At 38.2% G+C, this 13,202-nt stretch overlaps 1 protein-coding gene across 1 annotated transcript; it reads right to left on the minus strand.

Annotated features, from left to right (window-relative positions):
* Positions 1 to 3,320: 3,320 nt before the first annotated feature.
* Positions 3,321 to 6,436, minus strand: LOC120625882. The gene is made up of 5 exons (XM_039893134.1): positions 6,384 to 6,436; positions 5,800 to 5,852; positions 5,150 to 5,401; positions 4,424 to 4,454; positions 3,321 to 4,225 (listed from the first exon to the last, which is right to left on the minus strand). Exons 3-5 carry the CDS (start codon positions 5,395 to 5,397, stop codon positions 4,169 to 4,171), a joined length of 336 nt encoding a protein of 111 aa, XP_039749068.1. The 5' UTR covers positions 5,398 to 5,401; positions 5,800 to 5,852; positions 6,384 to 6,436; the 3' UTR covers positions 3,321 to 4,168.
* Positions 6,437 to 13,202: the final 6,766 nt, after the last annotated feature.

Below are 13,202 nucleotides of genomic sequence, written 5' to 3' on the forward strand. Positions count from 1 at the left end.
CCGAAGCATCCCACCAGACGAAATTAGCAACCTCGCAAGAGGTATGGAGCTCAAAAAAGGCTGTTCAGAATAGCCCGACTGAATCCCGTACCGTTTCGCGCAACGGAGACGGTGCCCCAATGTACCGCGCGATACTTTTTCCAATTTCACGTCGTCGACGCGTCGGGAAAAATCCTCTTTTGATTTATTTTTTAATTCACCGTCTCATTTCAATTTACGATCCCCGCAGCATTTGTACCTGTCGCCGCTAAACTTGTCTCTATGTTAATGTCTTATTCTAATCATGTCTCGTACCTACCATTTATTTGAGTGGTTTCAGAGCACTTTGATATACGATGTAAGACATTTTCCAATGTATATTTTCTAATTTCATCGTAATTAATCTATTACCGACCTACTGTAGTGACTCCTCAGGTCTCCTCTCGGAATGAGGATGGTTTATTTATTTATTTTTTAGTAATCCAACAGCGTTACACATTATTTTGGTTAAGTGTTTATCTTATTACTAAAATAAGGCCAAATCTAGATTACAAATATACACTGTGACGATTAAGCAATAAGTGCAAGTACAACATATACAAAACAATCAGTTACGATATTCACAACAGCATGAATGAGTTTGAGTTGGTGTGAGTGTGCTTAAGTGTGTGTGTGTATAAGTTTGCAAATGTATGTGCTTGGGTGCGTGTGTGAGTCTAGGTCCACCACTGGGGCACAGTGCGGATTGTTAGACTTCACATGCCCTTGAGACCATAATGGTGAGCTTCAGACAGGCTTCCTCACGATTTTCCTGCAACGTTAAAGCAACTTATATTGAATTGCTGAAATTGAAAACGCACACAACTCCGAAAAGATAGGGTTTCGGGGGAACGCACTGAGACCCCCCAAAGTAAAGCCGATGTTTTTACCCACTAGGCTATCGCTTCTATTTTAACAAAGTTCTTTAATCAAAGGATTTATTTGAGTAGGTAATTATACCGAATAAAACAACGAAGAGTGTTTGTATACAACGTGTAACGAAATGGCGAAATAATATTGAAGGATCATTATTGGATAGTAAGTATATAAATAACGTAAGGAATCACCCTGTAAAAATATTCTATCAAAAGAAGTATATTTATTTTTCCATACAAACGAATTCAAAACATCCTAAGTGTTTACTTATGACAACCCTATTGAAGATAAAATAGCGACACGCGCATAGTAATTAAATTACAGGAGCCAGTATTTTAATTTTGCATGTGATGTTAGGCCTGGATCTTATTTCTTTCAGTAAAAACTATGGCGTACTCGAAAAATATTAGGTTTTCGGTTTCACAGATAAGACAGTACATAATGTATCTCAAAAGCCATCTCAAGTGTTCATTTACATAATGTACTTTAAAAGCCTGTAAAGTATTATTTCGGTGTTCATTTACATGTTGTATCTAGCTACCTAATTTGTATCCGTAAGCTTCCACGGGAATGGTAATTATAGGAAGACGTAGTAATGGCAAAGTGTGGCCGGATAAAAGAAGCATTTGATTCATAATTGTTTGAAAATTGTATATGAGCTCTAAGTGTTACTTGTAAATTTACTTAAGATTATTAGGTTTTTGTTTTCATATGGCGAAGTCCAGAAACTGAAATAGGTGTTTTAATAGACAACTTAAAATAGTCAAGTGACTATATGGTGAGCCCGCCAAGGGGGAAGGGTCGGGTGACAAGATGGCGCAAAAAGCGCAAAGTAACAGATGATCCTCATTTAAATATCTGCGAGGGACAGCGGCCGTGTTTAGGAGTTACTAAAACAACGCTCGACTCACACTGCGCGATTTCCGCTAACTATTTTTTTTTCTTATTATATAATAATAAAAGTAATCATGTATATTTCCAAAAAATCTGAAGTCTAAACAATATAGTAAAAGGTTTTCTTATTTTATAGGATGGGGCATCCATCATCCATGTCACCTTAATGAACTATTTTACTCCAAGATTCTGAAGCTAATCTAAGAAACCTTGCATTTCAGCTTCAGTGCCTTTACCCCTTAGGGTTTTTGGTTATTTTTGGCTTAAATATTGTGTTCATGCAGTTTTAATTACTTAATAACTATAGGAATAGGTACAAACGGGCTAAAGCGGTGATAGCCCAGTGGGTAGGACTTCGACTTCACTTTCGGGGGACGAGTTCGAATCTCAGCACGCACCTCTTTTACTTTTCTAAGTTATGTGCGTTAAATATCACTTGCTTCCACCGTGAAGGAAAAAATGGTGAGGAAACCTTCATGCCTGAGAGTTCTACATAATGGGGACCAGTTAGTGGACTACGGCCTGAACCCCTTCTCATTGTAGGAGGTGACTCGTGCTCTGTAGTGGGCTACCAATGGCTTGATACCTACTTTTTTGTCAGTTTGTGTATAAATGTGTCAAAATAAAAAGAGATCAAGGAAAAATGTGTTATAATTTATTAATAGGCATCGTACCAATTCCCTGTGTCCGTATAAATAGCAGGCAGTGTGCACTGATCAAAGGAGAGTCAATATTATCCGGGAATCGGGATCAAAGTGGCCGTGGCCGGCTCCCAGCGCGATATTACCTTCACTTATAACGCCTCCACCTACCCGGCCAGCGAACCCACCACCTCTTTTTATTTCACGAAGTTAAGCCAAGCCATGATCTCACCTGCTGCCATGCTGACTTATTTTAAAAAACTACCCTCTGATGTTCGGTAGTACCTATTCTTAAATAATATCTTACTTTTACATAAATTAAAGATTCATCATATTAACCCAACGTTAACGGCACATTACAGGGCAAGAGATTCCTACTACAATGAGAAGGGGGTTACGGCCGTAGTCCACCTCGCTGGCCCAGTGTGGATTGGTGGTGGAGTCCACACCTTTGAGAACATTATGGAGAACCCTCAGGCATGCATGTTTCCTCTCGATGTTTTCCTTCACCGTTGGAGCAAGAGATATTTTAATTGCTTAAAACACATAACTTAGAAAAGTTAGGCATTCGTGGGAATCTTACTCGGCCCTCCGAAAGTGAGGCCTCTAAGTTTGATATAATCGATGAACATACAGAATGCAGGCCTGTGCAGTATATTATTTAACTTTATTTACAATTTTTAATTTTCCTTTGGGAATTACTTGAATCGGGATACGTGATAGCCTATGTTCTTTTCCATGTCAAAGGCTACATGCATGCCAAATTTTATCCAAATCCATTAAGCAGTTTTTGTGTTCAGCAGTGTTTGTGGGTTCGTGATCGAGTAATAAACATCCACACTTTCAGATTTATAATATTAGTAGGGTAAAGGATGGAATAATAAAAGGCAATTTTACGAAAAAGTTTATTATTAAAGTAAGGTAGCAATAAAGATCGGGCACTGAGTACGAAAGGCATCACTTACGACTAATAAAACTAAATTAAACCAAAAAATCTCCGTTTTGAAGTACTTAACATGAGAGTGCGAGAGATCTATAAAAATAACAAAAATATAAAAAAAAGAGAACACTGTTTCAAATTTCCAAAATGTTCCATAACACAAAAACAAAAACTTACTGTGTATATGACTTAATACTATCATGAATCTACACTATGTGTTTCAAGGAAACTTAAACTCTAAAACTTAAAACTATTTGCCAACGTCAATTAGGGCCCACCGAGCTACCAACTGGAACCCAACACCCCTAAATTAGAACGGGCTCACCGAGCGTAGACCACCCATCTTACAATACCCAGTTATAGTATTTTAATTAATGCTAACTCGTGATATCCTAAAATATTATCGCAAATTCTTCAAAGTGTATAAGTAACGGAATCGATTGAGAGAAAGTCAAAGCCTCCAAAACGATTTAAAGTCCTTAGTCCTATATTTGGCAGCAGAAGCCGCAAACGTGGTTCCTATGTGTGTTGTAATAAACATTTGTACCCTATGCTAATGAAAATATAAAAAAAAACAACATGCAACAAAAGTTTATGTTCAGTCAGCTGTATATTACGCATGTAAAATCAGTCTTTCTGAATCAATCTGACACTTCACGGTCCCATATTACTTACGTAGTTGCAGACGCGTTCACCTTATATAATAAACAATTTTTACCTTATTCTAACGAAAATGTAATAAAAACAACTAACATATATGATTACGCATGTAAATAAACTTTATAACCGTCTTCCTGAATCAATCACTAGACATCGATTTTATATATTGAGCTTCACGCCCTATGTGCTTATAGATCTGAAACAATGAATGTTTATGAATTACTTACTTAAAATTAGATTGGGGAAAAAATATTTTTAAATGTATTAAGGCGAATATGAAGCTAAATTAGCTATATAATGTATATTTTCAATACGATAAGTTGACAAAAACATTATCTCATTTCCCTTCGACATAATATTTCTAGTGAAAAAGGCAGAAATAAATAGTACTTACATGTATTTTATATATATTATTCTTTCCGATTCTGTAACAAAAGATATTCTGCTATATAAACATAATTTACGAAATATTTTTTGAGCAATAACTGTAACAATCTTTAGTCAGTCAGTGCTGTGGACCACGTGGGCCCGTCTACATGGTCCACAGCACTGACTGACTGACCCGGGTTTGATCCCCGGAAAGGGGAATTTTGGAAAAGTAACAGACAAGTTTCAGTTATCACTTATCACCGTAAGATTTCAGCTTAGGAACCATTTTTAATAGAATAAAAAAAGTTTTTAGAATTGAGTTTAAATTAAAGGTCAAAAGTGGTCACGGATTATGGTAATGGAAAATTTGTAACGATTAATATTAAAATAATAATTCAACACACATGCTCGTATGTAGCATTGCAAACTGAAATTGTATGTTTCGGTTACATGAGATACTAATTTATATAAAATTACCTAAGTGATAGCAGTGATATCCTTCGGTTAGACCTTCGGCCTCCCCCGGCGGCATCCCTTACTTTTCGGAGCTATGTGAGTTTTAAATTTAAGGAGTTTAAAATAGGTATAACTTGCTTTAAATGAAAAGTCAAACATCGTGAGGAAATCTGCGTGCCTAAGAATTCTCCATAACATTCTCAAAGTAGTGTCTCTTAGTAATACTTTTTTCTGTGGTATTTGGTCTCTTTCCAAAAGACCTTGGACTATATGTGTATGTAGCTCGGATACTTACTGATTTATTTGTTTATGATTGAATGCGTCATCTGTGTGCCGCTCGCTGGGAGCGGCGGCAGCGACGCGGGCCAGCAATGCGGCCGGGCGGCGTAGCGCGGCCACGCCGGCGGCGTCGGCGCCAGCCTGCCGCGTCGGCGTCGGCGCTTTTGCGTCGGCATCGGCGCGTCGGCGTCGGCCGAGCGGCAGGCGGGTGCGGCATCCGGCGGAGGTCTTCTGATGGGAGCAGACGGCACGTCTGCAGTTCATCGACCTAGGAACGAAAAACGATGTTTTCACGAGATTCCAAAAAGATCCAGGGGTTTCTACTAAGCAATAAAGCCGCCTTTTGTATTCTACCTTTCTACATTCGTGTTTGTTTTCTAGTGTAGTGTTGTGTATATAAAAGAATAAAGACGTTACGAATATAATATAATTATATTATTACGAATCATTAAAGTCGATATCAAAATATATATATATATATCGGGCTTGATGTTCACACTACTCGATATATATTTCAAAATTATAACACTATATAATTTATAGAGTTTCGTTTAGAATTAAAAAAAAAACAGTTTGGGTGCTCCGACGACACAGCCACACAAATCACAATGAAAATTAAAAAAAAGAACTACAAAAGTGGGTTGTGTGATAAAAAAAATAACTTACTCCCATTAGAAAAGCTGGTAAACCGTAACGGGTGACGCGGCAGCCCTGGCTCACTGCAAAGTAAAAAAATAATAATTAATATAATTTAATAATATTGCATAGCATACATAACATCATTCCGAAATAGATCTAGATGCAATTTATATAAGAATATAATCTTAAAAAGAATATTAAGAATGTAGTTTACATTAAAGAAGAGACGAGAAACCTAAAAAAACTAGTTGAACAGAAGCTTACATTCTTGGAGACACGTGGTAAAAAACACGAGGTGGGAATAAATATACTCTTTTTAGAGCTACCACGTGTTTTTTTAATAATTCCCTAATTAAATAGAACCATAAAACAATTTAATTGTACTTAGTTGAAGCGGCAGGCAAGCAATCATTTTACAAACGAAAGAAGCTAAGACACAGTGAAATTAAAAGCACGTGCCACGTTTTTTTAAATAGTAGTTTTACATCAAAAGTTGTTCAAATACTATAAAAGTGATCAATTAAGAAGGGAAATTCAGTTAAAATGAATTAAAATAACGTTAAAAAATGTTATATTGCAAAAAAATCGAATTAATGAATTAAACAACTTACGCGCCGCGTCGTCGCCGAAATGCGCCGGGCAGTTGCACTCGACGCTTCTTATACAGACTGATAAGGCTGTCTCAATGGAAAATGATGCAACTGATTTAAATATCAAATTAAAGTATGACACGGAGACTTGCCGTGTTGTGACTGCAGATCGGTATACAGTTGTCACAACCCTCCACTTCCCGGGTGCCGTACGTGGTGACTAAGAAAACATAACAGAGATCGGGCATCATCTTCCTATGTTCTTTCACTACCATCTACTACGTTCACCGTTTGCCCAGCGTGGTGATTATGGCAAACCCACCCAGTACGAGTCATAAATACTTAAGAGTAGGCTTTTTATAACTCGTACTGGAGTTTTTTTTCATTTTATATCACCTGCATACCCTCTATGCACGCCACTGATTGGAAGAGGCCTTTAGAACTCATGGAACTGTTATAAGCTATGAATGATGATGATTTGGAGGAACGTTGAAGCCTGTTGACATCAGAAGTAGAGCCATATTGACATTGTTGCTGCTGATGCCACTTCTGCTGATTAAGCGCCAAACAGCATTAGAACTGTTCCAGACTACCGGCAGCACTATGGACGTTCCCGGAATATATTTCATACAATAAATCTGCTTATATTATAAATGTGAACGATTGTTGTTACTCAGTCACGATAGAACCGATGAAAAGATATTGATGAAAATTGGTACAATGATGGACTATAGTTTAGAATATCACGTAGGCTATTTTTGTCCAGAGAAAACCAACGTTTTCCGCAGGATTAGTAAAAAACCGTAACAAATGCGATCAAAATCATGGCCAAAAGTTAGTAGATAATATAAATTGTGAGTTATTTAAAGAGGTATGCTTGGAGACGTCTTTATCAGCCTATGGAAGCAGGGCTCCCCTCTCTTAGGAGAGAGGATTTTAGAGCGTAGATCATTCATGCTGCTCAAATGTAGGTTGGTGGGTTTTAACGATTATTTTCACATTTTATTTGACACGGGAATAAAACCCAGGGCTGCTTGATCCATAGTTGAACAAGTTACCCACTTGGTGAATGAACACGGTGTTGGTAGACCACCAAAACCACGACATAAAACGTGTCACAGGAAGTCGCTGGGTACAAGTAGTACAAAAGCTTGGTTATGGCAAACTGTACCTGTAACTCATTGTCGTGGGAATGCATGGTATAATTGATCTCCAACAAACATACACACTTTTAGACAACCATTCGCATTTATATTATGAGTATGATGACTTGAACGATAGCATAATCCAAACACATGTTTTAAAATATTTGCGTGTCTGTTACCAACACTCTATTATGTGTGTATTGATAGGTATGTATCTAACTTTAAAAACATGTTTAAACACACATTTTACCTCTCCAGGGATTGATTTTCAAAAAGAAAAGTAGCAAGTCACTCCCTGTATGATCTGCTACATGTCTGTAAAGATATCAGTGATTGCGAGGGTTTCCACGAATAAACAAACAGACAGTATGACAGACAACAATTTAAAATACGTGTCTTATTATAGACATAAACTTAAATTTTCTTTAGTGGTATCGATACAAAGGTCGCTTGTTATAGTACTGCTGCTACAGTATTCTGCAAGTAGAATTTTAAATTCCCGAGAATAAGGCTGTTCGTAGATTACAGAAAATTAATTTTGTGTTAAAATGTTCAATCAAATATAATATACAGTGATTGCAATGACATTTGCTACTTTTTCTATTCAGAGCGATTGTTTTGATATTTGAGAGCCAACGAGTGAAGTGAAGTTTATAAAACTACCCGCACTTTAAATCTGTTCGTATATTTTATTAATTTCTTACAAGTGTTTTCCAATTTATTTTTGAATTCTGTAAAGTATAAAGATGCGGCGGTAGCCTAGTGGCGAAGACTTCGGCTTCACTGACCAGGGAGCAAAGTTTTAACCCCAGCATACATCTGTAACTTTCGAAATTTTAATTTGTTATGTATTATATCAATAAAATATAATTTGCTTTAACGGTAAAAGAAATCGTGAAGAAACCGGCATGACTGAAAGTTCTCTATAATGTTCTCGGAGACGTATAAAGTCCGCCTGTTCACACTTGGCCGACGTGGTGGACTAAGGCCTAAACTCCTAACTCTTCGTTGCGAAAAGTGACCTGTGACCGCTTTAGTTTAGCCCTGAACATGCCTAACGTGTTCTAGTCCTAACTACCTGCCTTCTTATCATCATCTTTTCAACCCATTGACGTCCACTGCTGGATACAGGTCTTTTGTAGGGCGTTTTAAGATCCACGGCTCTGGGCTGGATGTCGTCTGCTCACCTCGTTGGGCGCCGACCAACGTTTACCCATGCGGGGAACTTAACCTTGGGATCCCAACGTCCATCGTTTCTCCGAGCTACCTGCTTAGTATGCCTATGAAATTTAGGAATTCACTGTCACATTCAAAGTTTTTTTTAAAAGGTACCTGTCCTGTTTATATAAGATACAGGACGTTTCACAGCCAGGTCAAAAGCCTGCAAGAAGTAATCTAGGATAGGTTTAAGCGATAAGGCTAGGCGGCCTCATGGCTTAACAATTGCACCTTTTCTTTTTTTCTTTCAATTTCTTTTTTTTAAATTGCTTTGTATTGCGGTGTACAATAAAGTGTATTTGATTTGATAGGTAGGTACTATTCTCACTACTACATTTACGGGACTTCTTTTAAAATTGTCTGAGACTGTTTGCTAACATAAGTAGAATCCATTGCATTACGAATTAGATCCAAGGAATGTTATTTCAGGAAACTTTATTGAAACAAAACACCATAGGAAAAACAGAAGGAAAACAGTAATAGTACTTAGTGCCAGCGTGCAAAGGGAGCCTTATTACTAAAAGTGATCTTTATAGGCAACCTGAGCGTGCGAAGCTGATAAAAAGGTGAAGAATGAATGGTGCATAAAGTAAAAAATAATATACTTAGTTCTTACATTAACATACATAATATACCTATTTACGTAATAACTACAAATGAAGTAGTAAAATTCTTTAGCAGACAAAGTTGCGGTTATCTACCACCTGAAACTACACAGCCATTTATAATAGATAGGTATCCACCAGCATTAACTTGAAAAGCAATTTATTTGATCAAATACGGGAACTAGGAAAGTTACTTATTTTAAGCCACGCCCACCCACTAAGGCGGTACACGCCCACCACTCGCCACGCCCAAGGGAGAGAGCAACCCTGTTATATAACACTTTCCCAGGGGGGTAGCGGGGTGGTTGGACGTTTGGAATAGCACGTCTTTGTATAAGCATCAACAGACATGCCAACTAAAGGTACCAACTTCCAGCCTAGTTAACAATTTAACCATCATAACAAACAGCTGTAGAAGTTTAAGATATGCCAGATGTGTAAATCCTCATAAAGAGATCGAAGGGTCCCCGCTACGTCGAGACTATAACAGTGCGAATCCCATTTACTTGTACAGTAGCAGAATCATGAATCAGGTATCTAAGGTCCATACAGTTTTAAAATCAACCCATTACCGGCTCACTACACCCACAATGAGAAGGGGTTAAATGGTTGCCCACCACACTGACCCAGTGCGGATTGGTGGACTCCACACGCCGTTGAGAGCATTCTCGAGAACACTTAGGCATGTAGGTTTCTTCACGATGTTTTCCTTCACAGTTGAAGCAAGTGTTAACTAATTGCTAAAAATGCAAATAACTTAGAAAAGTTAGAGGTGCGTGCTGGGAAACGAACTCGGCCCCCCGAAAGTGAAAAATAATCTGGCTATCACCGCTTCGTGATAGTCCTGTGGTTTCGTATCAACGCTGGGCTGCCCTAGCTTTTACACACATACTATACACAGAGTATAAATTTGTAGTTAGTTTCGATACAGGGCACAGGTCTTCCCTTAGAAATCAATCAATCAATCAACAATACTTTATTGCACACAAGAAAAAAATAAATAAAAGAGACAAAAACAACAAGACTTGTACCTTATAAGTCAATTAAATTTGTGTAACAAAGGCGGCCTTATCACTTATAGTGATTTCTTCCAGGCAACCATTATGAGGAATTGGCTCACATACGATCCTTATAGCGGTGCGCAAAACTCTAAGAATATACATACATATTAATAATTACAAAAACAGTACATATATAAAATAAAATTAGTGTTCACAAGCCCTTCAGAACATTATGGAGAACTCTCAGGCATGTTTCCTAGCGATGTTTTCCTTCACCGTTAAAGCATGTGATATTTAATTGCCTTAACTAAAAATGCACATAACTCCGAAAATCAAGAGATACATGTCAGGGTGCAAACTCGGTCCCCCCGAAGCCTTAACTACTAGGCTATCACCGCTCATCCGTACGGACATCCATTTACGAGCATTTACGAGATCGATGATAGCCGGTAGGACTTCCACTTCACTTTCAGTTCTATCGACGGCCGACGGGCGCAGTGGGCAGCGACCCTGCTTTCTGAGTCCAAGGCCGTGGGTTCGATTCCCACAACTGGAAAATGTTTGTGTGATGAGCATAAGTGTTTTTCAGTGTCTGGGTGTTTATATGTATTTTCTAAGTATTTATGTATATATAATTCATTAAAATATTCATCAGTCATCTTTAGTACCCATAACAAAAGCTACGCTTACTTTGGGGCTAGGTGGCGTTGTGTGTACTGTCGTAGGATATTTATTATTATTATTATTTATTATTATTTATTATCTAGTTCGTATAAGTGGCACTGCCGTACTAACAAGATGAACAAGATGCAAAATAAATAAAGGGTATATAGGCCCCTTACAACTGCGGCCAGGTCTTATCACCCCGTATCAGTAGAGCATCATCGGACCTCAGTATGACTATCCTTACTCTGCAGTAAAAGTGATATTCCTTCTAGAACTTTAAATCGCACATCTTTTCTAGTACATTGGTAAAAAGCGTGGCACCCAACCAAAAATACCTTTTCTTTAATTCTTCACCCTAAGAAAAAAATAAAAGAATATAAATAATAAACAAATAAAATATATATTACGATAATACACGCATCGCCATCTAGCCCCAAAGTAAGCGTAGCTTGTGTTATGACTGATGAATAATATACAACAATGCTTATAAAATACATATATATGTAAACACGCAGACACTGAAACTTTACTATATTTAAAATAGTAATAAAACAATAATTTACTCTCATAAAAGCAATTTCCCTATAAATAGACATAGAATAAGTTAAATATCAAATTAAGAGTTTGGTATGAAAACAGGTGACATAATGTAATTAATATTGCTATTAGATTCAGCTTAGTCCAACTCATTTTAGTAACACTAAACTGAATCTAATAATAAACGTTCTTTGTATATGCTATCTAAAGATATACTTTATACCAGCTGTTGCCCGCGTCTCGTAGACTTTGTCTGCGTTTGATTTTGTTTGTATCCCGTAGGAGCAGTTTAATTAAGCGACGTGTGGCAAAAATAAACGGGTTTTTGACATTTAAATTTAAAAAAAGGGCTATTATAACACTGACACACAGATAGAACGGCAATAATTGGCGTGACGGTTGCACCAGTTGTCGGCACGTCTGCAAATGCTCTTGTAACTAGTAACAATTTCCCGGGAGGAAAAGTAGGAGGGCGGGCGGACGTTTGTCTTTAAGACAGGATTATTAAATGTATCTCGCTAGCCCGGACAAGATGGCGGCCCGTCTTTTAGACAAAGGGAATGAGTTTATGTCTAAATAATATGAACATTTTTATAAGTCGGTTTTATTGTAGCTTTTTTTATCACACTACAAGATAGCTTGACTGTAATCTCACCTGGTGGTAAGTGCTGATGCAGTCTAAGATGGTAGCGGGCTAACCTGTTAGGGAGTATGCAGCTATATTTAACACTTACCCCTAATCAGCTTCTACGCGACATCATACCGGAACGCTAAATCGCTTAGCGGCCTGTCTTTGTCGGTAGGGTGGTTACTAGTCACGGCCGAAGCAAATAATAAATTCCCAAATCTCCCCTGCCGGGTATCGAACCAGGGACCTCGCATTTAAAACCTCAGCGCTTGCCGCTGCGTTAGGGAGGTTGGCAGCAATGCCTTCGGTATTCCGTTACGGTTTTTGTGGTCAATGGTTCTTTAGTATCATCATTATCTTCAATCAAAGCGTCCATCCAAACTGTCCCAATTCTGGATGCGATACTGAATACTTTAAATTTTTTTAGAACTGCAACTAAATTGAATGCCACATCAAAAAACAAAATCAACCGCAGACGAAGTTGCGGGCAACGGCTAGTAATTAATAAATAGTTTTCAAGAAACAATTAATTATATTTCATTCAAGCAATGTTTATGAATTGAGTTGGTGGGTATTTTGATACAAAAACGGGAGTCTTTTCGATACACTTCAGTCCTGTATGGACTCGAACGACGCAAAGAAACCTCCCGGTGTCTTAGTCGCTACCAGCAGACCAGATCAGAGAACAGTGCCATGGGAACCCCACTCCCCTCCCCTCCCCCTATAAGACCTCAGCGCTCACCAATGCGCTCGGAGGTCGATCTGCTGGGAACCGAACTGTTAAGCTCTGGCTCACAATTTGGATTCCCATTGAGAAAGTTGTAAACGCCAGTGATTGCCAGTGATCTATGAGTCAGGTACCACGACGCGTAATGTGCGGTTGTGGCGCCGGCGCCACTCCCCCGGGCGTCCGCGTGCGCACGCTCAGTGCTTCCCACGGCTGTTTACTTACAGGACGATCTTTATTTCAAACTAGCGGTAACGCGCCACTTCGTCCGCGTATAAGTCAACATTAAAAGATAAACATCTTCTGCCACGGA

Source organism: Pararge aegeria, chromosome 8 (assembly GCF_905163445.1).
Source record: "Pararge aegeria chromosome 8, ilParAegt1.1, whole genome shotgun sequence".
Taxonomy (NCBI): domain Eukaryota; kingdom Metazoa; phylum Arthropoda; class Insecta; order Lepidoptera; family Nymphalidae; genus Pararge; species Pararge aegeria.